The sequence below is a fragment of the Staurois parvus genome, unplaced genomic scaffold, assembly GCF_062004578.1.
Source record: "Staurois parvus isolate SC_StPar_1 unplaced genomic scaffold, SC_StPar_1.0 ptg000061l, whole genome shotgun sequence".
Lineage (NCBI taxonomy): Eukaryota > Metazoa > Chordata > Amphibia > Anura > Ranidae > Staurois > Staurois parvus.
Genome location: NW_028317857.1, coordinates 1,593,799 through 1,619,135, shown reverse-complemented (window position 1 = coordinate 1,619,135; position 25,337 = coordinate 1,593,799). Strand labels below are relative to the sequence as shown.

Below are 25,337 nucleotides of genomic sequence, written 5' to 3'. Positions count from 1 at the left end.
CAGCGTAGGCGATAGTCGGATAGATTGGGGTAGAGTGTTCCAGAGGATGGGGGAGGCTCTGGAGAAGTACTGGAGACTAGCATGGGAGGAGGAGACAAGGGAGTTAGATAGCAGGAGGTCGTGGGAGGAGCGGAGAGGACGGTTTGGGTGACATTTGGAGACAAGATTGGTGATGTAATTTGGGGCAGAATTATAAATGGCTTTATATGTTATTGTTATGCTTTGAATTTTATTCGTTGGGCAATGGGAAGCCAGTGGAGGGATTGGCAGACATGGAACAGTTTGTAAGGTGGATGAGTCTAGCAGCAGCATTCATGAAGACTGAAGAGGGGATAGCCTGCGATTAGGTCGGCCAATGAGGAGGGAATTACAATAGTCAAGGCGAGAGATAACAAGGAAGTGATTAAGTTGCTTAGTGGTTTCAGAGGTTAAGAACGGCCGTATCTTGGAGATGTTGTGGAGGTGAATTCTACATGATTTGGACAGCAATTGGATTTGGGGATGAAAGGACAGATGGGAGTCTAGGACTACACCTAGCACCCTGACATGAGAGGAGGGAGTGATGGTTGTATTATTGATGTTAATGGAGAAGTCAGGGGAGGGGGGGCACAGGCTCAAGGGAATATTATGAGCTCCATTTTAGAAAAATTTAGTTTGAGGAAGTGGAGTGACATCCATGCCGATATGTCACTTAGTAGGTTAGTAATGCGAGAGGAGACCGAAGGGGCGAGGTGAGGAATAGAAAGATAGATTTGTGTGTCATTAGCACCCAGGTAGTTCACGGAGAACTACAAGCCTTCAGCTTGTAGGCTGACTGTATTTGTAGTTCATTACAATGGCACTCTTTTTGAATGGAGACAGAAAATGTGGGAAGAGAATTCCTAGGTCGCTGTCATGAAGGGGGGGGGGCAGGATATGGGGGTAGAGCAGGTAGATGCTGAACTTGTTACACCCTAAATACGGGTGCAACACAACAAGGTGAACTTATCCTGTAAATCCAAAACCAAACATTATATTGCAGCTTACCAATTCTTAGACGTGAAGGCTTTGTTAATTTTTTTTTTTATGCTTTTTCCTTTATTTTCACCTGGTGTTCTAGCCAGTAAGTTTGTTTTTCAACAAAACAAGCTGTCCTGCAGTTACTGGGTTGAGACAAACTATTTACTACTCACAGGGGTGCTTACAATAATCAGCTTTTATTTCTTTATGTAAAACCTTTATCCCAAAATTAAAGAAATTGAAGCTGAACTCCAGCTAACACTTTATAAGCAGTTACAGCAATTTGTTAGTGTATCTAAATCTGCTATGACATCCAACACCCCCTCCCCTTTCCCCGTCTAAACATGTCTTTCTGCTCCATCTAAATTTAAGGTACTCTGTAACAGGGGGTATGTTACCGGCCAGATCACCAGGTGAAAACAGAAGGAGAAAGCCTAAAGAAATCTAATGAAGCCACCATATCAGATGATTGATAAGCTTCACTATATAAAATTTTTGGGTTCAATACTGCTTTAAGTTAAATTAGTACACACATTATTATTTTAATTAATACACGCATGGCCTTAATAAATACTCAGTCCTTAATTGTCTTTTTTGGCCTGGAAATGCTTTAATGAGGGGAAAAAAAACCGAAGTATTTCTTTGCAGAAGGGTCAGCCAAGAAGAAGTTTGTTTTTGGCAAGGGTTTACTATTCCCAAACTACAAAGCCGTCTCGGAATAGTAAACTTCAACAACCTCAGAATGACCCCCTCCCCTACAACGCAGCTATCTGTGAAGTAACAGAAACATTCTGCATATGATTGCTGATGTCATGACACCACTGGCAGGATCCTTCCCGGAGGATTTCCTGGCTATGAAACATACACACTTCAAAGTGCTGACATACTGTGAGCGGTATCAGATAATTCAAGAGGCCGTGCCTAGATCTGTCCGATTGTGGCCATATATAGTGTTTTGCATGACACAGCACTTCCAGATACTTGTATCCATAGCACAACTTGTCAAAGGCACTTCAAAGTTCCGGCAGAGTGACAGAATGTCAACATCTCAGGACACTAACCTTGGCTTTCTCAATGACGTTTGCAAACTCTCCAACCCACAGGAAGCAGTAGTGCGGGGAGATCAGCAGGAAACAGTCCCCACTGTTTAGAGAAGATGCTCGGGGCTCCACCAACCTCGACTGGACATGTCTACGTCCTGAAAAAAGCAAAACCGTTTTTGAGGTCAAGGTTTAATTTTTTTTTTACATGTTTCATAAATTTATTTCATACACAGAAGGTAGGTGCTCCTTCTGATGTTATCTGTATCAGTAGTGTAATCCGCATCCCCTGCAGAGAAAAAACAATGGAATATGGGAGAGGTCACAAGGTCTATATTTAATAATCTGAGTAGAATGGCAGAAAGAAACAGTAAGGCACAATCACCGTGCATCACTACTAAACACAAAGAATATATTTATATACTAAGCAAGCAAATAAGGATGACCCCACAGAGGTTTTTAATTTTTTTTAAATTTGTCACCATATGCAAGATATTTATTACGATAATACTGAAGTACTACCAAAGTACACCAATTTAATTCTGGCATAACTGTATTCTTTTATTTAGCAGTTTTAATGACTGAAGTTCAAAATTTCTATAGTCAGGTTATGAATATTATTGTAAATCTGACATCCACTTTAAAATGGAACTTCAGGCTTTCAATCAACATTGACTATTTTTAATCCTTATCCTGCTAGCATTAGTAACTAGGACAGTGGTTTTTTTTTTTGTTTTTTTTTTACATTTCCTCAGTTACTTTCTGGTTTCCATACCTAGGCAAATGATGTCATACATCCCAGAAGTCTTCAGGAGAAGAGGGAGGGTTCTCAGCTCAGCCTATGCCTGAGCTAAGGGAAGATGGATTCCAGGAAGTAAATGCTACATTAAATCGCCTGCCCTCATTCAAGATGGCCACTGCCAGAAATGCCAGGGGGTGCTTTTCAAAATGATTACTCAGCAAAATAAAGCATGGAGACATGGATGGATGGGGGAGCTCGCTTTGAATATTAAAAATGAATTCAATAGCATTTTTGGTTTGTGGTGCTCAGATGCCGCGTAGTTCCGCTCTAATAGGGGCCCCTTTGTCGATTGGAAAAACACTGCCATTTTGCAGTAGTTTAGAGAGATATCCAGGGCATGAGAGTACCCCATATCTCTCAAGATGGCGCTACAACAAAGCGCAATTAAAAAAAAAAAAAAAAAAAAAAAAAAAAGCTTCAAAATAGATTTTGGCTACTTTAAATGATCATTCTCCAGAAATTACTGTGAAAGATGCTTGTGTAATCCCTGCCTAAGTGCCTTAGGTAAAATAGGAAAAAGGTGTGAATTTTATTAACTTTTTAAATTCTTTGCTCTGTTTTGAGAAAAGGAAGAGGCCTGATCAGAATTTGATTTTTAATGGAAAGATCCATTTTACAATTACAATTGCCTGCCTATCCTGCCGTCAGTCAGTTATGATACTTTAGGTCAATGAATCTGGAAGAAGCAGATCAGGAGTTAGGACTTGCTGCATAATTGTTCTAGCTTAGTAAATCAGCGTATGACGGCCAGGCAACCAGCATTTTCATGCGGTGGTCAGCAATGGTAGTTTACATATTTCTCATTTTTCGGTTTAAGTCAGCTGCCTAAAATATGCTTAAAACGCATCATAAGTAGAGCAAAACATGTGAAGGACTTAAAGCTGAACTCCAGGGAAAGGAAAAATACTCCCTTGCAGTGAGGCTGCCCTGCAGTGCAAGGAATAAATGCTTGTTTAAGTAGTTTTCCTTAACACAATTGGTCCAGTTGGATCCTTCATCAAGTTCTGTGGAGAGGTGGACGTAAACGGACTTGTGTCGGTTTACGCCCGACTACCTCAAATCTGATAAAAAGAAAAAAATGAAGGGGGTCCATTCCCCTTCCATCTAGCAGATCGGATTGGAGGGCAGTTGGGTGAGCAAAGCGGGCTGTGTTCATATCCAGGTCTGCTCTGCATAAACAGGGCACACACAGACCTGTCATCTGCCCACTCTGCTCAGCAGGGGACAGCGGACAAATCCCCCGCTGAGCAAACTTATCAATCGGAGGGGCCTTTTTGGTTCCCCCCCTTCCACAGGCTCCCTGCAAGCTACTAGACCCCCTCAGCATCTTCTCCCTTATGCTCTGGTGGTCTCTGGTCCTCAGATGTGGTCAAGTACAAAACAAAGCCCATTGCGCTGCATGACACTGTACAGGACACTGAGGGACAGTCCACTGCCGAAGTATAGAGGAAAGCACAGGCTTGGGTAAGTAAAATAGCTTTTGGGTAAGGAGAAGGGAGGCGGGGCCAGGCCTAAGGGAGACAAAATTTAAAGATGCTTCTGGCTCCTATGTGACTGTGTGCTCCTGCAGCCTGCCTGTGCCTGCTATTCCCTCTCTCTCCTCCAGGTATGCTTTGCACCTGCAAGGCTGTGCTCCTGTGGTTCTATCTGCTGTACTGCTCTGCCTCATGCTCTCGGTTTTGTCTTTTTACAGCAGTGATAACATGCATACCCCCTCTAAAGACCACCGTTCTCAGAGAAGGTAGGTGAGATGTCGTCAGATGTGTATTTTTTGCTTGTCTTGTCTTTTTTTTGTCTGTGCTGCCCCAGCTCCTCGGGTCTTGGTCATGATCCTTTCCGACGATCAGAAAAAAGAAGCTCCCTTCACGGAGAAGGACAGAGGCCTCGTGTTCCCATTAAGCCTCTAGGGGTCAGTGCTCCCCATCACGATACGGCAGAGATTCGCATCATGACCAACCCAGACTAGCAGGATGCTGGGCATGCCATAGAAGAGCCATGCTGGGCAAGACAGCTTGTGAGACTTGCTTCAAAGTAGCAACCAAACACCAAAAACCCGATAAAGCGGAGATGGTATCACTAATGAAGCAGGCATTTGAGGAGACGCAAAAAGCGTTTGAATCGCAGTCGCAGCCTTCAGTCGCCCCAGTTCTGTCCACCTCGCGCTCCTGGTCTCCGCAGATGCCGCCAGCTAGGCAGGTGATTCCAGAGGCCAAGGAACCTTTTGCCTCAGATGTTTTTTTTCTTTCCAAAAATCCTTTTGCCTCAGATGTTGTTTCCTCAAAAAAGGATGAGGGCCGTTATGACCGTTTTGATTTTGCCATGGTCCAGCCTTTCGTGAAAGATTAGGCAGGCTCTGCTTTGGAAAGACACTGGGGAAGAAGCTCAGAAGAAGCAGAGGAAGATTTTCACGAACATGAAAAAGGAGGTAGTGGATTTCCCATTCATGGAAGAAATTCAAGACATAATTACGAATGAGTGGAACAACGTGTATAAGAGAATCACTTTTAAGAATTCGTTTGCAAAGCTATACTCCAAGTCTGAGAGTATTAAGCGTTTGGAGGAGCCTCCGGTGGTGGACGCAGCACTTATGCACCTCGCTAGACACGTAACCCTTCCGCTAGATGACACAGAGACATTCAGCGACGTGATGGATAGAAGAATGAATGTGGATCTTAAAAAGATTTACACACTTGCTGGTGGGGGGAGTAGACCCATGGCTTTGGTGACTATTTTGAAGGTCATGGAGTCCTGGGTTCAGAAGTAGCAGTGGGAAGTGACCTGAGCAAAGCCAAGGTCTTGGACTCCTTTGCCAATTTGAAGCTAATGGCTTCTTTTACAGTGGAGGCATCTATTGACCTAATTAAGATGTTGGCCAGGATCATGCTTAATGCAGTAACAGCCAGAAGAGCCCAATGGCTGAAGCCTTGGGTGGCGGACCCAGCCTCCAAACAAGGATGGTGTAAGATACCATTTGAAGGGCAGTCCCTGTTTGGAAATAGATTAAGACACTGCCGTTGCAAAAGCCACAGGGGGAGGGGGGTCTGGATTTATTACCCAGGATCAATGGCTGCTTCACAGAAGAGGTACGGCATACAAAAATTTGCAAGGGACCAGAGGTAGAGATACCAAGTCTTACAGGCCAGGGAAAGAATTTCGTCATCAATGGTATAACCCGGCTGCAAACCGCAAGTAGGAGAGATCAACTTAGTCTCCGGGACAGGAGACCCAGATCTCTTTTTGACTATCTGCCAGCTCACAATTATTGAGTGGGATCCAGGTTATTCAAGTTCCATCAGGTGTGGGCACAAGAGGTAAAGGAGCCTTGGGTAATTTCCACCATCCAGTTCGGCCATGCTTGGAAGTTCCTGAGGCATCCCCACAGAATCTTTTTTCTGCCAAAATTGCTTTTGGCAAGAGAAATGCAGGATGTTTTATGGCAATACATAGAAACCCTTCTTAACCTGGAAGTGATCCTTGCAGTACCCCAGCAAGAACGTTTTTCTCAGAAAAAAGGAGGCTAATAGCGTGACCCCCTATGAGTACGTGCCATCGCACAAAACACGTCAGGGAGGGGCTACAGCACTAGGACGCCACGCTGCCGGCACCATACCGGTCCCAGCAGCCATCTTGGATAACCATACTAGTCAGTGGTTGGGGGGGGTTACCTGGTTAATAAAGTACCCTCTGTTCATATGGTATCACGCTATTAGCTTCCTTTTTTTCTGAGCTCCTACCATCCACAGAGGAGGCAAGCTATCCATGGGCAGTTGATGTCGATTTAAAAAGGGACACCAGACCTGACCAGACCTTTAAAGGGGACACCCTGGTTCTTTGAGATTGATATCTCTAATTGCGCAGTGTGATTGCATATCTGGCGAGTGCGCAGTCTTTACACCTTTCATTATTACCAATCATTGGGACCAGCAATTTGGATCTGGAAGACCTCTAGGCACCTTAATATTTGGACTTATACCTGACACCGTGCACATGGCAAGTCACTGATTAGTGTCGCATTACACCTATTTATTGTATATGCATTTGCACAAAGTCACTTTATCACCTATTTTGGAACTGTCACCATTTGATATATTGATGCTTTTAAACGTCATGTTTAAGTTGCTACCAAAGCTTGACATATGATATATGGTTTTATTTTCATTTATCATATCACGATTACTAGTGTTTAACATTTTCATTTAAGCGCTAGACCCTGCTGTTTTATAGTTTGACACCCCTGACCCAGTGTATTCATGAAGATTCTTCTGGCCCTAGTGGCATAGTGGGAGTGCGAATATATCACTACTTAGATGACATTCTGCTCCTGAATCAAGACTGAGAGACACTTCTGTCACACCAGAAGTGAACCATGGAGACACTAGAGAACTTCAGTTTGTTAATCAACTGGGAGAAGAGTTACCTTGTGCCAACCCAGAACCTGGTATACCTAGGCGTAGAAGTGAACACTCAGACAGCAACAATGGTGTTACCGGAGGGTAAGATGTCAGGCATCCTTAACATGATGTCAATAGCCCAGAAGAGGCTCTACCTTCCTGCAATAGAATGTATGCGGGTGTTAGGCATTATGACCTCGGCTATTCCGATGATCAAATGGGTGCAATGGAATTCACGTCCCCTTCAGGTGGGGCTCTTAGAACAAGGGAGATTAGAGGATCTTAGACAGAAGATACAAATCACTTCCCAGATGAGAATGAGCCTAGAATGGTTGTCGGGACAGCAAAATCTCCTACAATGCCATTCATTACTTGCGATACAGTGGCAGGTGGTCCAATCGGATGCCAGTGAAGCAGGCTTGGGTGCCATGTGCAGAGTTCACTGGGCCCAGGGCCAGTGGTCATTTCTGGCTGTCAATATGGCTTCCAACATTCTAGAATTGGAGGGCAGAATTCCAAACACTCCTGGCTTTCAAAAGGCTCATTCAAGGTGCACCCATTCTGATGAAGTTGGACAATACAATGGCAGTAGCCTACAAATGCAGATAAGGGGGCACCCGCAGCTTACCCCTCCTGACGGAGGTTACTCCAATTATGGAATGGGCCCAAGAAAACTTAAAACTGCTAACAGCAATGTATGTGCCCGGTCACTTGAATACCCTGGCGGATTATTTATCCAGAACAAGTTTGGACAACAACTTTCACCTCAAATTTTTCGGAGTCTAGTGGCATGGGCCTTTCTGCCGGAGATAGATCTGTTTGCCTCCCCGGAGAATACCAAACTACCTCGTTTCTTTTCTCCAGGATCAGTCAGCCACAAGTTATGGGGTGGATGCATTGACAATGGGAAGGAATTTTAAGACTGCGTACGCCTTTCTTCCAATTCCAGTGATGCTCAGCTTGCTGCGCAGAATACACCAGGAGAGGGTGACAGTTCTGTCAGTAATATCAAATTGGCCAAAGAGACCGTGGTACCCGCTAATCCATTCATTGAACATCAAAGAACCATACCCTCTGGCAGTGACACCGGATCTGCTGATGAAGGGACCCATTCGGCAACCCGCTCCGAAGAAACTCCGGCTGATGGCCTGGGTCTTCAAAGGCAAAGGCTGATCAATCTAGGATGCCCAACTAAGGTTACAGATACCTTGATAAGAGCCAGAAAGGACAACACCAACACAGCCTATAGCAGGATATGGAGAAAGTTCGTGGAATTTGCAAACAGGCATGGCTTTACGCCAGATAACCCAAGAGTCTGCCACTTATTGGAATTCCTTCAGGCAGGGCTGGATATTGGTCTGTCTGTGAGTACTCTGAAGGTTCATGTTTCTGACCTCTCGGCTTTTACAGGTACCCTATGGGCATCGGACTCTTTAGTGGTGCAGTTCTTTAAGGCAGCTATCCGCCACAGACCACCCAAGCCTCTGATTTTCCTGAAATGGGACTTGCTATTGGTGTTGGATTTCCTCTCAGACACCTTCAGTCATCCTGTTTCACTATGGCATCTTATTCTAAAAACAGCGTTTCACGTAGTGATAACATCAGCCAAAAGAGTCTTGGAACTAGAAGCCTTAGGGTTTAAAGAACCCTTTCTTTCGTTCTTTCTGGATAAGGTCATGCTTGGACCAATGCTAGGATTCGTACCCAAAGTTGCCTCCAGGTTTCACATAATGCAAGATATTACACTCCCGATGCTCCTTTCAGAAAATTCCCATGACCCAAATCCATTGGATGTTGGACACTCATTGAGAGACTATGTGGACACTATTTCCGAGCTCAGGAAGTCAGATCATCTTTTCATAATCCCCAACGGTGCACGGAAAGGCTGGAGAGCTTCTAGTAGAGTACAAGTGCACAATCCAAAGGCACATGTTCCTGCTTTAAAAATGGCTGTGTGTATAAGTAGGTGCTGTAGCGACCGTCGGCTGGAACCTAAACAGAATCAGCAAGGGAGAACGTCACCAGCACACTGAGGATCACCAATATGGGTCCAAATGTTTTAATGAACGATCACATAGTTACAGAAAGGCAACCTTTTGGAGTCTCGCAGGACCCCTTCATCAGGCCTTTCTGTAACTATGTGATCGTTCATTAAAACTTTTGGACCCATATTGGTGATCCTCGGTGTGCTGGTGACATTTCCCCTTCTAGTAGAGTAACCGCTACATGGCTGGTCAAGACCATCGCTTTAGCTTACAGAACGAGAGGGTTGCCTGTGCCTGAGGGGGTCACGGCGCATTGCACTAGAGGGGTTTCAACCTCAGTTTCCCCGGAAACAATCTGCAAAGCGGCTACATTGTCTTCTGTCCATACCTTCATGACTCATCGTATAGAACCTGCGGCTTTGACTACTGCCAATTTTGGCAGGGGTATCTTGGCCTCTGCTTCCATTCTAAATTAAATTGGTTTTGCATTACCCTCCCATGTGCGGCTAGTTAAATCCCAGCTGTGCTGACATGGAGCCGTCAGGAAAACAGAAAATTTAATTCAAATACTTACCGTAATTTTCCTTTCCTGACGAGCTGCATCGCAGCAAAAATCCCACCCAGTTTAGTAGTACGAGTTACAGAACACCTAGGCTGAGGTGGATCGAAAATGTATTGTTACGTCCTGATCAGGCAGGGGGTGGCGGGGCCTCACCCAGCTGTGCTGCCATGGAGCTCATCAGGAAAGGAAAATTACGGTAAGTATTTTAATTCAATTTTCCGTTCTATCCTGTATAATCTGTAATAGCTGCAATGTTCCAAGCTATCTATACACAAAGCAATTCCAAGCTGTTGACATCTTATAAAAGTCACGGTAGTACATATTGGACAACACACTGAGGGTCTGTAATCGTAAAAAGGTTAAAAGCCCCTATATAAGGATGTGCGCTCACATTTAAACCACAATCAGCATGCAGATTCTGTGAAGCCAAGCAAACACAAACACTAAACTTTAACACTAAAGCAAGACATGCCCCTGTAGGATTTTGTGGCCAGTTAATACTAATTATGTCATTTCAGGAAAACACTCAGCAGCAGTGTAGAACAAATTGTTAAATACAAATGGATATTATGGTCATGTACATGTTTTTTGAGTTCATTAGTGGAAGGCAAAACTTACTGCTTTTCAAACATGGGCTGCCTTTAATACAGAGTGATAGATTGCAGATATCTGCTATGACAAAGGCCAGTACATTGTTTTTTCTGCATTTCCCAAGCACTTGCATTAAAAGTCTAAAATGCATCCAAGCAAGAAGGAACTCCCTTGTACCGAGCTGAACAGGGCTGCCACATACACCAAGTACGCTGCCTCGTACAAGTGGGAAAAAAAGTTGATTGGGCACAACTACTTTGAAAACAAATCTGCAGCTAATGGCAATGAAAATAGTATATGCAGTAACACCCAGTCACATGTTTTCCTAAATACACTGAGAATGGCAGATAAGGAAATAACAGACTGTTCTCAGGCCAGGCCGAATGGCCTAGTCACTCGCTACGTACCTTTAATCTGTATTAACATAAGCTTCTTATAGGGCACAGCACTGTTGTTCGAGTGTTGTTCTGTGAGGTTAACACTGCGTAAACTGACACTGCTGAAGTTCTCTTTGCTTGCCAGCCCGGCAAGAGCCACTTCGGAGAAGTTTGAGTTCTTAGACACTAAAAGAGAAAATGGTTATACTTTTGCTGTCAATTCTATATAAATATGCCAAAACCTCACCCAGAACACCTAGAACTTCATAAGTCCAAGTGGTCCACCCAACCCTGCTGATAAACCTGTTGCGCCTCCAGCCAATTACTGGTTTCATTGTTTATACCATCTCACGAGTTAAGTTCGAAACAATTCTTTTACTTTATGATAAACAATTCAAAAAATAGTATTTATGGCCGGCAGTTTTAATCTTATACCCCAATTTGAAATGAAGCCCTTTATCGGGAGGTATACCACCCCTCTTAACCTTTTTTTTTTTTTTTTTTTTTTTTTAAAGCTCAACTCCAGGCAAAAAACTTTTTTTTTTTTGTGTTTGCGTTTAGGAAAAATGGGGAAGGTTTTGAACTTTTGTAGAAATGCTCTCTCACGGTTACCTGTTTACCCATTGCGCAGATGCTCTTAAATTTCTTGAACAAGAATGAATTTATTTTCTTTTAGTCTAGAAAGGTTAAAGTCACTTTTGGGAATTTAATTCTTGGATACATTTTCATAGTGGTTTTGTACATATATTTTAATTTGGACATTTTTTTTTCCTTTTTAAATCAGCCATATATGAACTGCTGCATATTGAAATTTTGCATTCTCATTTTAAAGTGATTTTCAATGCACAAATTAAAAAAAAAAAAGACAAAAAAAAACAAAAACAAGATTATACTTACCTGTTCTGTGCAATAGAATTGCGAGAGCAGCCCCAAACATCCTCTTCTCGGGTCCCGTCTTCCTGCTTCCTCCTCTTCTCGGTAGCACCGAGAAGCATTTTCCTATAGGGGCCCACCTTGGTGCCCGCTCTCAAGCCTCGCTGCCTGTGTTTGTAGGACAAAGACATCAGGACTCGGCCCTGCCCCTTGCATACTGTTTCCTGCTGCCTCAGCAAAGTGGGACCAGGAAGTGAGGGAAGAAGCAAGCGCTGCAGTTGCCCACAGTGCTAGATTTGGGGGGGGGGGGGGGTCCGGAGGGTGATCATCAGTACTTAATGCATTCCTTACATTAAGGTAAAAAGTGTTAAGGTAAATCATGTTTAGGCTTTAAAACCACTTTAGGCCAGCAAGCAAAGCTTTAGGGTCCTTTTCACTATTTCTGGGCTCCCTCTCTTATTATGGTTTACAGACCCCAAAATCACAAGATGAAATTTACATACATGAGTGAATACCTCATTTTTCAGGGAGCTCCATCATTTTAATCATACAACCTACAAAATGCTTCAAAAGCAGGCAGACACCAAATGTGTTGGCTTGTTAGATTACTTATAGTGCTGTGAGAATCTGTTATCTTTTAAAATTTATTAGACATGTTCAGTCCTGTTCAGTAATGACAGGTGAGAAAAAGGTCTTAAACAGCATCTATAAACAATAAGCTTTAAAAGACAGTTTGCCTTTTTTCGGTTTTAAACCTTTTCAGGAACTTAGAACAGGAGCTGATAATCCGCATCCATTTCCTAACTAAGCCCCAGCAACTAGTGTCATACTGTCCACCTCATTACAGTATTCTTAATCCTAAAAAAGGCATTTGAATACTCAGTTTAACCAAAGACATTTTTTTACGATTTGTAAAAAAAAAAAAAAAACACTAAAAAACATACTTTTTTCCACTTTCATTCGTTTGGACTCCATAAAGGCCACATTCAGCCTGGTTTCTGTATATTCCTGCAGAAGATCATCTCGAGCAGCAAGCATTCTCAGTGGGTTTCCCGAGGCCTGCACTCTGCGTACGGGCCTGACTGCACGCTTGTGTTCTGCGACAGTGGAGGTCAACCTGGGGTCACATGAGAAGGGAGAAAGGGGAGTCACATGATGTTCAGTTCTGCACTCCATACTCTTCCAACTCCATAAGCTCCTTAAACATTTCATATAGAATCATTAACTTTCACAACACCTCTGACTATTTTAAAATTCCTTGAATCAAGGTTTTCCAAAAAAGTGTGGATTGTTGAGCTTTCGTAGGAGAGGGAGAGGGAAAAATTTTTCCAATGGAGGCCCCTCACTTTTTAAGATATCTTTTCAGTTTGCCCCCAATGGGACAAACCACAAAAAATAAACCGGCATAGGCTTTATGTCCTTCACTATTCTAGTGAAAATTTTGGCTATGTGTACACTATAAAGCCTGGCTGCAAGTTTCTGTTGCATTAAAACATTTTCTTCACTAACCGATATGCTTCAAGTCAGCACAGTATAAATTGTATGTAGCCCCAGCTACATACAATATAAAGCGTTGTGTTCCAGCAGAGTATAGGGACTTCCTGTCCCATTCCTGGAACAATCGAATGGGGCTGAGAGCTGCTACACCATTTACAGAAAGCTTATTATCTGAAAGAGTACAAGGCTTCCTCTGATTGGCCGAGATCATGACATCATCCTCCCACCTCAGCCAATCAGAAGCCACCTTGTATTCATTCAGAAAATACAAAAGGTCAGTCAGATGGCTGAGCAGTGCTCAGCCGGATTTGATTTTGTTCTAAGAAAAGGATAGAAGTCCCTATATAGCTGCTGGAACACAGCACTGTATACCATATGTAGCTGGGGTTACATACAGTTTAACCATTTCAATACCGTGCAATTTTACACCTTCCTGCCCAGGCCATTTTTCAGGTTTCAGCGCTCTCACACTTTGAGAGACAATTGCGCGGTCATACAACATTGTACCCAAACTAAAATTTTATCATTTTCTTCACACAACTAGAGCTTTCTTTTGGTGGTATTTAATCACCGCTGGGGTTTTTATTTTTTGCTAAATTAACAAAAAAAAGACCAAAAATTTTGAAAAAAAACCACATTTTTCTTTGTTTCTGTTATAAAAGTTTACAAATAAATAATTGTTCTTCATAAATTTAGGCCGAGATGTATTCTGCTACATGTCTTTGGTGAAAATAAAGTTATAGAGTTCACAAACTATGGTATAGATCTGAATATTGATCAATCCTGAAGTACTGACAGCCAATCTAATTTCTTGAGGTCCAAGAATGTCAGAATAGTACAGATATCCCCAAATGACCCCTTTTTGCAAAGTAGACAGTCCGACGTACTTCATAAGAGGCATGGCGAGTTTTTTGAAGTTGTATTTTTTTGTCATAATTTTTCGGAAAATGAAAAAATTAAAACAATTATTTTCACTATTTTTTTTTTTACATACTGTCACCAGTGCAGTACAGCGTCATCATATAACTGGCATGGCGGTGAACAGGGGACACTGACTGGTGACAGTATGAAAAAAATTTATATATATATATTTTTTTTAATTTTTTTTAATTTTTTTATTATATTTAATTTATTACATTTTTTTTTTTAATTTTTTTTTCATATTTTACTATGACAAAAGTAGTACAATGTTACCATAGTAACATTGTACTACTTTGGGGAAGTGATCACTATTTTTTTTTTTTTTTACACAATTTGCTTATAGCAAAGAATTACTTTGCTATAAGCAAGCATTTACCTGAATGAAATCGATTCATTCAGCTTTTTTTTTTTTTTTTGTGCTTAGCTGTGATTTGGTCACAGCTAATCACATGACATGTGCATGTGATTAGCTGTGACCATTCACAGCTAGGCACTAGTATACAATGGATGGCATCATGAATGAAGCCATCCATTGTATACAACTGTCATGTGACCTGCTGTGATTGGTCACAGCAGGTCACATGGTACCAGCAACGGGAGCCGGTACTCGGATCTGTCATCGGCCGTGTCCGAGGTGCACGGCCGGTGACAGATCGCACTGCTGCGCCGCTCTGCATTAGCGCAAACGGCGCATGTGCGGGAGCACGCCAAATGGCGTGCACCCGGAATGCAGGGACACATTTAACCATTAGCCGCCAAACGGCCATTGGCCAGGCGGCTAATGGTTAAATAGCACTAACAGGAAGCACATCTGTTAGTGAAGGTAATGGTTCATTTGGACCGCTCAGAGCCTCTGCAAGTCATAGGTATGCAACAATCAAAAGAGCCAGCAACTCAAAAAGGTTAACATCCAATATTCTTTATTGAAAACAAAATTCCAGGAACAAAGCAGGTAACCTGTTTCAGCCTATGCAGGCCTTCGTCATAACAATTAACATGCACAAGTGATTATGTAGGTGACCTCCCACGTTAGCATATAACTGGCCAACTGGGGGAGGAAACAAAAACCCAAACCTGAAAATCATTAAAACACACTTGTTACACAAACAAATCTTTTTAAATCCAGCAATAAAACCAAACTCAATATACCATGTATATGTACTAAATGTTGTGTTGGAGCGAAACACTAAAAAGTTCACATAGCACAGAAAGCTGGGACGATGTCATTTCCCATATTAGCTCCCCTTTCCTACTTTTAGTTGAGAAAAACAACTTGTGTATGCTCATTCATCAGATCCTAGTTTTTAAAGAGGCATGTACCTCGAAAATGTGCTGCCTCTTTCTTCTAGATACCCACTAGGACAGCCGGCACCCTTTCCATGAAAAAGAGCAACCAGAAGAGCTGGACCAGGGGTGGGCAAACTTTTTGACTTGAGGGCCGCAATGGGTTCATATATTGGACCCGGGGGCCGGACCAAGAGTAGGTATAGTAATTCATCCCCCATAGTAATTCATCCCCCCTATAGTAATTCATCCCCCCTATAGTAATTCATCCCCCCTATAGTAATTCATCCCCCCTATACTAATTCATCCCCCCTATACTAATTCATCCCCCCTATACTAATTCATCCCCCCTATAGTAATTCATCCCCCCTATAGTATTTCATCCCCCATAGTACTATTCCCCCCCAAGTAGTAAGCCAAGTCCCCCCTGTGTCAATTTACTTACCTTTGCTCCGCGCGTTCCTCTCGCCGTGTTCCCGCGCCGTTCTGGTCTTCAGGGCGGACTGTGAGAGGAGCCTAGCTCCCCTCACGTTCGTCACGCTGCCCCGCCTACACACATGGACAGATACAGCTGGACTGTCACCTTGTGATCTGGCGTGCACTATACAAGTTGTATAAATGTGAGCTGTCACCTTTTGTTCTTTTATCTAATAAATGTCCTCTGTTTTTATTGCACAAGATTTATGCACTCTTTCTTCTTGTCATTTCAGTGGATACCCTTCACTTGTATTGGAGCTGCTGGATCAAAGTGCTTTTCCTTGTTTGTAAACTTTTTCCATCCATCATATATCTGCCCCTACTACACCACAGGCCTCCAAGGATACAGCCTACAAAGTACTGAGCACAGTTTCCCTTTAAGGTGATCACTTGCCAGCATGCAGATCACACTGCTGCTCTTCCTCGGCTCTAGTTTCTGGCTTGTGGTCGAATATTGGGGAATATTTTCCATTTATGGTAAGGCATGAACTATACAACCTAAATGACAGTCCATCAAGAAAGACTTGATTACACAGAGTGCTTGTAAACAGATTTAAAGCATGCTGTAGACTGCTCTACAAAGCCCCATTAGTAGGCAGAAAGCTTCTAGAGTGAAAACAAGCAATAAAACATAGATGACATTTAATACCCATTATGCCAATTCCCCCTGGCTTTTGCAAAGAGAAAAACTAGTCTTTGAGAGCCACAGGGGCCACGATTCACATGAGTAGGCACATATGTTCACCGGATGACCCTTAACAGCCTTTTTGCTGGATTCTGCAGTTTTTCCAGCGGCTTTTGAAACTTTCATGGTTAGCATATTCTCTCTAAAAAGAAAAGCATATTAATGCAGAAATTAAAGTGGCCAACGCTCCATGCACACTAGGAACCATAAAAAATGCTGGAAAAATGTCGCATTAAAAATGCTATTAGCATTTTTTTGTAGCGTTTTGATGGTTATTAAGGAGCGGGTCAGCAAGCGGCTGCCCCCTTAAACTATGATTCATCAGCTGACAGCTGAACGTAAACAAAAAAATTGCCAGCAAAATTACAGCAGAAAACACCACGTGGGCCCTTCCACCCCCACCCTCCAAATCCACGCCAGCCCCTTCTCAAAAAAACCCCCCCAAAAAAAAACTAATTCACAAGGGGGGGGGGGGGGGGGTTGTCAACAAGGGGGCACACCCTGCTCCATGCTCCGATTAGGATCTGGCATTAATTTTGGGGGATCCCATGCCATTTTTTTTTTTTTTTTTTTAAATTCTGGCATTTGGTTCCCCTAAACTCCATATCAGACCTGAAGGGCCTGGTATGGATTAGGGGTTCCCCCTGTTTTTTCCTCAAATTTCTTTTATGCTGTCAGCAAGGCATGTTTAGGAGCATGCTGGAGCATTTTTGTAGGAGAGTTTTTTTTTCTGCTGGCAAATCACTCCCAAAAACACAAAAAAACCTACAAGCTGAGGCTTGAAAAACACTTCCAGCCTACAATATTGTGCATGGACACTTAGGATAACATTGTAACGATTATGCGCAATACAGACATGGAAGCTGTACACGACAGCTATCTTGTTAGGGTCTCAGCCATTTTGTTTTTCATGATCATCTTTCTCCAATCCTCCTGAAAATGGAATTTGTTGCTGTAAGTTGTAACGAACTTCAAAAGAGCCTCTTATCCTAACTAAAACACAAATAGAGGCCAGCTCCAGAGCTGTAAACCGCTAATTAGTCTTGGCAGGATGTCTATTTTGAAAAGACACTTTTCCTCTGTCCTAACGTAAAACAATAATTCAGTCCAGCCCTCACACATGAGCTGTTAGGCCGTTAGAGCTCTAGGAATGCAGAGCGTGTCATAAAACGTCTATTCCACATGCAACAATTCCGCATACAAATCACAGAATTCAACAGGAACTGGGCACATTAATACTAGGTATATATTTCAATGCCGAACCAAACAAGGTCCTACATGACTGTTCGCACATAGGAAAGGGGAGAAAGCAGTCTCTTCCCTCCTGGGTGACAAAGGTATGCTGTGTTTGGTTTCCCTGGGTTTGAAATATAATTCTGAATATTAATCTGCCAGTTTCTAAAATACCACCTGCACATACTGGAAATTATTATTAGTATGAAATTGTAGTTGGGACTTGGTCATAAACTTGGTGACCTCCTAGCACCCATCACCTAAACCGGAGGATTGGTCAGTTGTTCTCGGGCGACACTCCCTTAATATCACAGAAAAGGACTGACAAGCCCCATGAAGGGAGCTCTCGTTTAACATCAATAAAGAAATATCTTAAACTTGGGAGCCAAGGAAACATTTTTGCTCGGACAATTGGACTCTGCTAAACCAGGACTTTGCAAGTATTCTGCCTTCTTAACTCCTTTCTTTTAGGTCTCTGTTGCTTTATTGTTCTCTTTATGTCTTTGTAACATCTTTTTCTGTAAATATTTTAATTGAACCATTTGACCTTTTTCGTAATAAACCCTATTTTGAAAAGTGTTGAAATGGTCTCTAAAGCTTTTAATGCAAACTAAAGAATCCCTGTCTCTTGAAGAGTGCTACTGTATGTAATAATCCTCTGCAACACACACTGTCACAGACAGGGATATTCAGACGCTTATGCTAAAATCATAGTGTTATTGCTAGGATTTGTAAGTTTCCTCCTCTGGAAAGGCGGTGGTGGCAGTGAGTAGGGTTCATTGCATATTTAACCTAACCCAGTAACAAATCGCTCTCAGGCTGCTGGCACACAGATTGTGGTCCCGTGAGCTGGACAATCTTTGTGCAGGGTGCAGCTGAGAGTGGCATTGTTACCCAAGTGACAGCGCGGTGTGAGATTGGCTGGTCCTTTGTCACGAGTTGGTGAGGACAGGGGTCAGGCACTGCGTCCGTCACAAACACTATTCAGCTCCTAGGTGCTATTGACCATTTATACCTTAAATGGTACCGGAAGTGAGGTAAGAAGCTCTTTTGGCGTTTTGGTGGCGGCAGCACGTTTTCCTCTACTGGGAAGTGGAGGATATCTGATAACAGCACAAGATCATCGATCACACTTGGCAAAAGCACTTGATTGTAACACTGCTGCTATATATGAAAGGTGTTGTTGTGGTCAGCACGTTCTGCATAATTTAGATCAGGTTGTGCACTTTATTGGACACCTTATATGACCTTTACACATTTTTTTCATTTTGGAAGTGATTCTTTGCACTTTAATTAGATTTTTTTATTATTTAAATTAGCACTTAGTGCTGCTTATAGTTTTGTATCCAGGGCTCTGTTAGAGATTTACCTTCACCTACCTTATCCTACTTTAACAGAAATAAAAAAAACTTTGCATTAGTACTGTTGGGAGTGTTACCTTCGCTTCCTTTCTGAAAAAACATTGGCACCAAGACAAGAAAGTGTCCTGTCACAAGTATAAGTCAGATTTGTAACTACGTGTAGGTTCTGTATAATTAATTGATGTATAAAAGGCATGCCTCTGGCTGTGAACATATGTGCTCAAAGCCACATGAGGGAAAACGAGGGATGATGATATAAGGGGATAAAGAAAAAAAAAAAAAGGTACAGCTATAGAAGACCCACGGGTCAGGGAAGCATGGGAAAGTCAGGATTATGACTGGGAAAACATGACTACACAGCCGGTATGGGTATTATTACACCAGCATGGCTGCTCCAAATGTAAACAAGCTACACCGTACTACTTTTCAGAGAAATGAGCTGGGAGCAGGGATAAAAACAATTACTGAAAACTCCTGGATTACTCCATAAGTCACTGTCTGTTGTAATTTATATCCACATAGAATCTACCTACAAGGAATATCTTCCAAGGTTACAGCTATTTTAGCAAGACATGGTCATAAAAATTGCATCTCAGATTCAATAATATAGAAAGAACATACACACAGCTAACTGGCTTCATTACATAAATATACGGTATCATTATTTAGGAAATCTGTACAGAGATAACTATGTGGCTGTCAGCGCCTTGGGAAATGCAGGTTTCCCAGCTGTGTATTTGAGCCACTGACTGGGAACAAATGTGGAACATGTGCATCTGCAAACCTTTCCCAGGATAGAGTTCCAAAAGGGTAAAGCCACTGGGACAGCACGACAGCCAGGTAACTAGCAATTTATGAACAAGGTTAGCAGCTGAAGTAGTATCTCTCTTTGCACTATCTTCTTTGTGAAGCATCACATCCATCAACTGCCTAAACATACAGCTTGAAAAATACCAAAAATCATGAGCCCAATGCGCTTTCATTTTCACTGGTGCCTAAAGCATTGGTCCACGGAGATCAAACGTTCATCATTAAAAAATGAACAAAATAATTTATAGAACTTTGAATCTTTCACTTGTTTACCCTTGCCTCACAATTGATCTTAAATGTAAAAGTCCAAAATCACTCAGTGCAGCAGAAAAGTTCAATATACACCGTTCAGCCATAATTTTATGACCACTGACATTTGGTTAAGAGAATAACATTGGCTGTCATTACAATGTCATCTGAAAGTCGGTGGGATGTATTAGGCAGCAAGTAAACATGTTGTCTCTGAAGTTGATGTGTTGAAAGCAGAAAAAATGAAAATCGCAGTTTGTTAAATATGGGGCTGCGTAGCCAAAGACCAGTCAGGGTGCCCATGCTGACCCGTGTCCACAGCCACAAAGCACCAGGATCAGGAAGCAATGGAAGAAGGTGGCCTGGTTTAATGAATTACATTTTTTTTTTTACACCATTAGGATGGCCGGGTGCATCGCTTACCTGGAGAAGAGATGGCACCAGGATGCACTGTGGGAAAAATGAAAGTCGGTGGAGACAGTGTGATGCTTTGGGCAATGTTCGGCTGGGAAACCTTGGGTTCTGCTATTCATGTGAATTTTATCTTGGCATGTACTACCTTCCTGAACATTGCTGTTGACCAGGTACGCCCTTCATGGAAACCGTATTCTCTGATGGCAGTGGCCTCTTTCAGCAGAATAATGCACCCTGCCACACTGAAAAAACGGTTCAAGATTGGTTCGAGGTATGCAACAGTGAGTTTGAAATGCTGACCTGGCCTCCAATTTCTTCAGATCTCAATCCAATCGAGCATCTGTGGGATGTGCTGTAAAAACAAGTCCGATCCATGGAAGCCCCAGGTCACAAATTACAGGACTTAAAGGATTTATTGGTGCCAGAAACCACATAATACCTTCAGAGGTCTAGTGGCATCCATGCCACGATAGGTCAGGGCTGTTTTGGTGGCAAAATGGGGACCTTCTCATTATTAGGTGGGTGGTCAAAAGGCTGTGGCTGATCGATATGCATGTGTATAAAAATAACAACACACATGCATCTTTGTTAACACAGCATAAAGAAATAGATTACATACACAAGTCTTTGCATAACTCACATCTCTAAAGCTATCTGGCTACTTACAGGTGTCAGTTCACACATGTACCAGAAGCCATGATGAACTGCAAAGTTGAACAATCTATAGCAATCCATCATCAATTCTGTTTCACTTTTATAAGAAAAGACTGCAGATTTGTTCTTATGATTAATTACGCTTTGCCTTAGTTCTTCAGTGCATGAAACTGCATGGAAGACACAAGTTTGACATTAATAAGGATATATACTCACTTTGGTTCTTCAGAACTAAACAGGATATCAAAGTCATCATCAAAGTGAATATCCACAGGACTGGATGGGATCTCGACTGGACGGTAGAACCTGGAGAATGTCTCATCATCCAGCTTCATCACTTCTTTCACAGATTTACTGGTGACCGTTAGTGTTGTGTCCTGCAGACCTCCAACTGATCAGATATAAACAAAATTAGTTCAAAAAGATGACCACAGACAGAACTTACAAACAGAAGAGAAAATAAGGGTTCAACAGGGATACGCAGCTGGGGGCGTATCCAAACTTGACTTTCACAAAAAAAAAAGTTCCATAGCTCCATATATCTTCAGTCGTCTATGCTTCATTCTAAATCTACTGGCCAATTTTACAAGCAGCTTTCATTTTCAGGCAAAATCTGCTTTTATTATGAATATATTATTATACAGGATTTATATAGCGCCAACAGTTTGCGTAGCACTTTACAAAATTAATTTGTTTAGTTTGAGATACAACAGAGTGACCGATGTTTAAATATAAAAAAAGAAAAAAAAAAAAGAAGGTTTCCTGCAGGTGCACCGCATACTAGCATATTATGACAGACTTACCTGCACACGAAGCCCTCCAGCGCAGCACTGTCACAGCTTCCCTGCACTTTCAACTTCTCCCGGTCATCATTCCGGGTTCACTGGCTCTGGCTGCATCAATGGCTGGGACCGCAATGTCGTCACTCATGCGAACGTGCATGGGAACCCCCAGGCCCAAGCTCTGAAGGTACGGCATGGGTATGCCATCTATTCTGAGACCATGCACTGGTGACATCACAGACTGCATCCCGTGTAAAGATCTCCCAAGCAGTGGAAGTTTTGGAGATATTTGCATCCCGTGCGAATATCTCCTAAGCGTAAGGGCGTTTAGGAGATATTGACTGTACCTACAGGTAAGCCTTCTTATAGACATACCTGTAGGTATAAGTTAAAAAGTGGACTTTACTTCCACTTTAACAGTGTCAGAATGCCAACAATCATAAAATGCCATAGATTATCATGTAAAAAGCTGTTAGGTAAATGAAACTCTTTGGTATTGTGAAGAGACAGCAGTGCAAGCCACCCTCTAAAAAAGGGTCCATCAGCATTCTCTATCCCTGCAGACTCCCAAATGGCAGAATTGTAAGCTCAATAACAAATACAGTATTCCAGGATTATTTATTATTTGGTTTGAGACAGAAAAGAGGTGTCTTGTACAAAATAAGCTTTATTACCCACATGGACCTAGGGTAGAACCAATGTGTACAACCTTTCAGGGCAACAGGTTATCACACCCCTATTTTCCTACAAAGAAAGCCCTCATGGAGATAGTGAGACATTTTAGGCAAGAAGGATGGAAAAAAAAAAAAAAATAGGATACCTTTATTATGAGTTTTGGCTGCTGATTCAAAAAGGCAGTATATTCTTAATGCGCAGTACATTCCATTCACTTTACACCAACACTTACCTTTGTTGTGCAGTTTTCCCAAAAAGGATTCAAGTTTATCCAACTTCCTGTCAGACTCCAAGTTCAGGTCGGCTCTGGCCTCAATTTCTAGAGAGTGAAGCAGAATTTTAGTTCGTTGCTATGCTCCTTTCCTTCCCCAAACTCGAAATGGAGCTGAGCACTTATACATCTAAATGGCTCATCCATGCCGGATGGGTTATAAAATATGACACCATAAACAGTCTACATAAACCCAACCCTATACCAAAACCATTGTGTAGGTGAGGTTTAAAATACATTTGTCTGTCATCTTCAACATATTTAAAGTTGAACTTTAAATGTAAAATTTAGTTCTGCTAGATCACAATCAGGCTGGCCCCTTTTGCAGGTATAGCTATGCAAAACATAAAAATAAGAACCTATACGTTGTAAAATCCAGTAATACACTGTCTCACCCTGCTCAGCACATGCTCAGTTGCTCTCTATTTTTTGCCAATGTGCTTAAAATGTAGAGGCAGATCTGCCGACAGCCTAAAGATTTACTGCTGCTATGGGGCTATGAGCCTCAGCAAAATGGCAGTTCCAGCTAGAAGGAACATGAAAAAGGCTGGAGGCAATTTACAGCACACGCCAATTTTGGTAGCACAATTCTTAATGTGAAATGTAGTTTTCTTGCTAAAGAACATTATTTGTTGTGGTTATGGGTAAAGTTCTCCTTTCATAGTGTAAAAAAACAACACTGCTACAAATATCCTGCCTGCGCATTCCGAGCCCCAAAGTTCTGGCTTACCAGATGGTTCATTCATGAATGGTGATGACTTTTCTGTTTTTGAGATTTAAAAGCTGACCTTAACTGAAAATATAAGTACATTTATTGAAAAGCTGCAATAATATGTCACCTGAAGATCAACGCTATAGCATGATTTACTTTGCTTTCCTTACAGCAACTGTGTAACCATTGCCTTGACATTACATGACCAGGAAGAACAATCTAAATATTTAAATACATCTTTTGCAGTTTAGGTCTATTTAAAAGGAAACTACAGTGGATCCCAACAAACTGTGTAACATTATCACTGTAACCATTCAAATATTTTACAATACTTTGATCACACCTTTACACACCTTAGCTCTGCATTCACGCCTAAGCGGCATGGAAATGCAGACAGAAATATACGCTTCTACCAGCATTTCCAAAAACACGTGCAAAAAAGTGTGTTGTGTTTGCGTTGCCATTATTTCTTAATGGCACCCCAAATGCAGGTAGCAGTTGTGAGTTTTATCACTCAGCCAAATGTGATTAGCTCAGTGCCAAAATATGGTACTTGAGCTTCTTTGGTGCATTTGTTGTGTGACAGGCAACCCATTCAACTCATTGGGCTGTCATGTGCCAAAAATGCACAAACGCAAAATGCGACACACTGAGTAGCGACACTGTGGACACTGCCTTACTAGTGCATACGAGTCAATTTCATTACATTTTACATACGAATTCGTATATCATCTGTTCCATGGTTTATACATATATTTAGGGTGTTACTGAACTACTGAGAATACAGAATAAGCTGTATAAAGTCTGTTTTTAGTTGAGTTTGAGCAGACAGACTAATAATGGGAGCAAAAAACAGTAAAGCAAAATCACTACCAAGCAGGAAGTAGAGACTGCATGTTTAACATATAAATGTGGTCACACCAATCTGAATCTATAATTACAATTTTTAACATCAACGCAGCCTGGTAAATTTGTTTAAATTAAGTGGTTCACGTTTAGATACATACCTAAAAAGCTTTTGTGAAGAGCAGTAGATTGTAGGAAACCTATCATCTTCATTCTAAATCTAAAAACCTCTGTTATTCAGTTCAGTGTTTCCATTTCGGAAAACTATAAAAGGTTAAGAGACAACTTCTACCTCTGGACTCCAGATGGAGCTAGGTCATTATGAAAGTGTTACACCAAGCAAAACAGCACACGTCTAGTCAAACATCCATCCCATGGTGCTTGGTAACAGGATCACAGACAAAAGCCAAATTGTATCACTTGGATGCAGACACAGCAAAACTGCAACTTATCCTGCTTAGAACGCTCACATTTTGTACTATACAAGATTAAAACTGTGATTGTATGAACTCTTTAGGGGCCATTATTATAAGAAGCACCTAAAGTGCAGGTATATGGCATTCAAAGGTGTTTTGTAGGAACTAACCAATTAATCATGAAGCACTCTGAGGGATATTGTGGTTTTTAGGCACTGAACTTTTAATAAGTGCTTATATCAGCATTCACAGGATTATGGAGTTGTAAGCATTTTACATCCACTATAATAGCAAGTGAACATGCATGAATATTATATGAAAATGCTGCAACCATGTCCCATGGCTAGTGTGCTATTAGAAGATGGAGTGCACCCACAGTGGATTCAGGACACCTTGCAGCAAAGCTTTATTTTATTCTTTGTGCTGTGCG

The 25,337-nt window shown here is 41.9% G+C and overlaps 1 protein-coding gene across 17 annotated transcripts in view; it reads right to left on the bottom strand.

Moving 5' to 3' along the window:
• The window catches only part of SVIL (supervillin), a 345,773-nt gene that overhangs the window by 35,846 nt on the left and 284,590 nt on the right, over positions 1–25,337 (bottom strand). For all 17 annotated transcript variants that reach the window (XM_089668670.1, XM_089668672.1, XM_089668669.1 and 14 more), the window contains 5 exons: positions 22,895–22,981; positions 21,422–21,596; positions 12,565–12,737; positions 10,778–10,933; positions 2,061–2,197 (listed from right to left, as the gene is read on the bottom strand). In XM_089668670.1, coding sequence (XP_089524796.1) covers positions 2,061–2,197; positions 10,778–10,933; positions 12,565–12,737; positions 21,422–21,596; positions 22,895–22,981 — 728 coding nt within the window. The remainder of the gene's footprint in view (positions 1–2,060; positions 2,198–10,777; positions 10,934–12,564; positions 12,738–21,421; positions 21,597–22,894; positions 22,982–25,337) is intronic.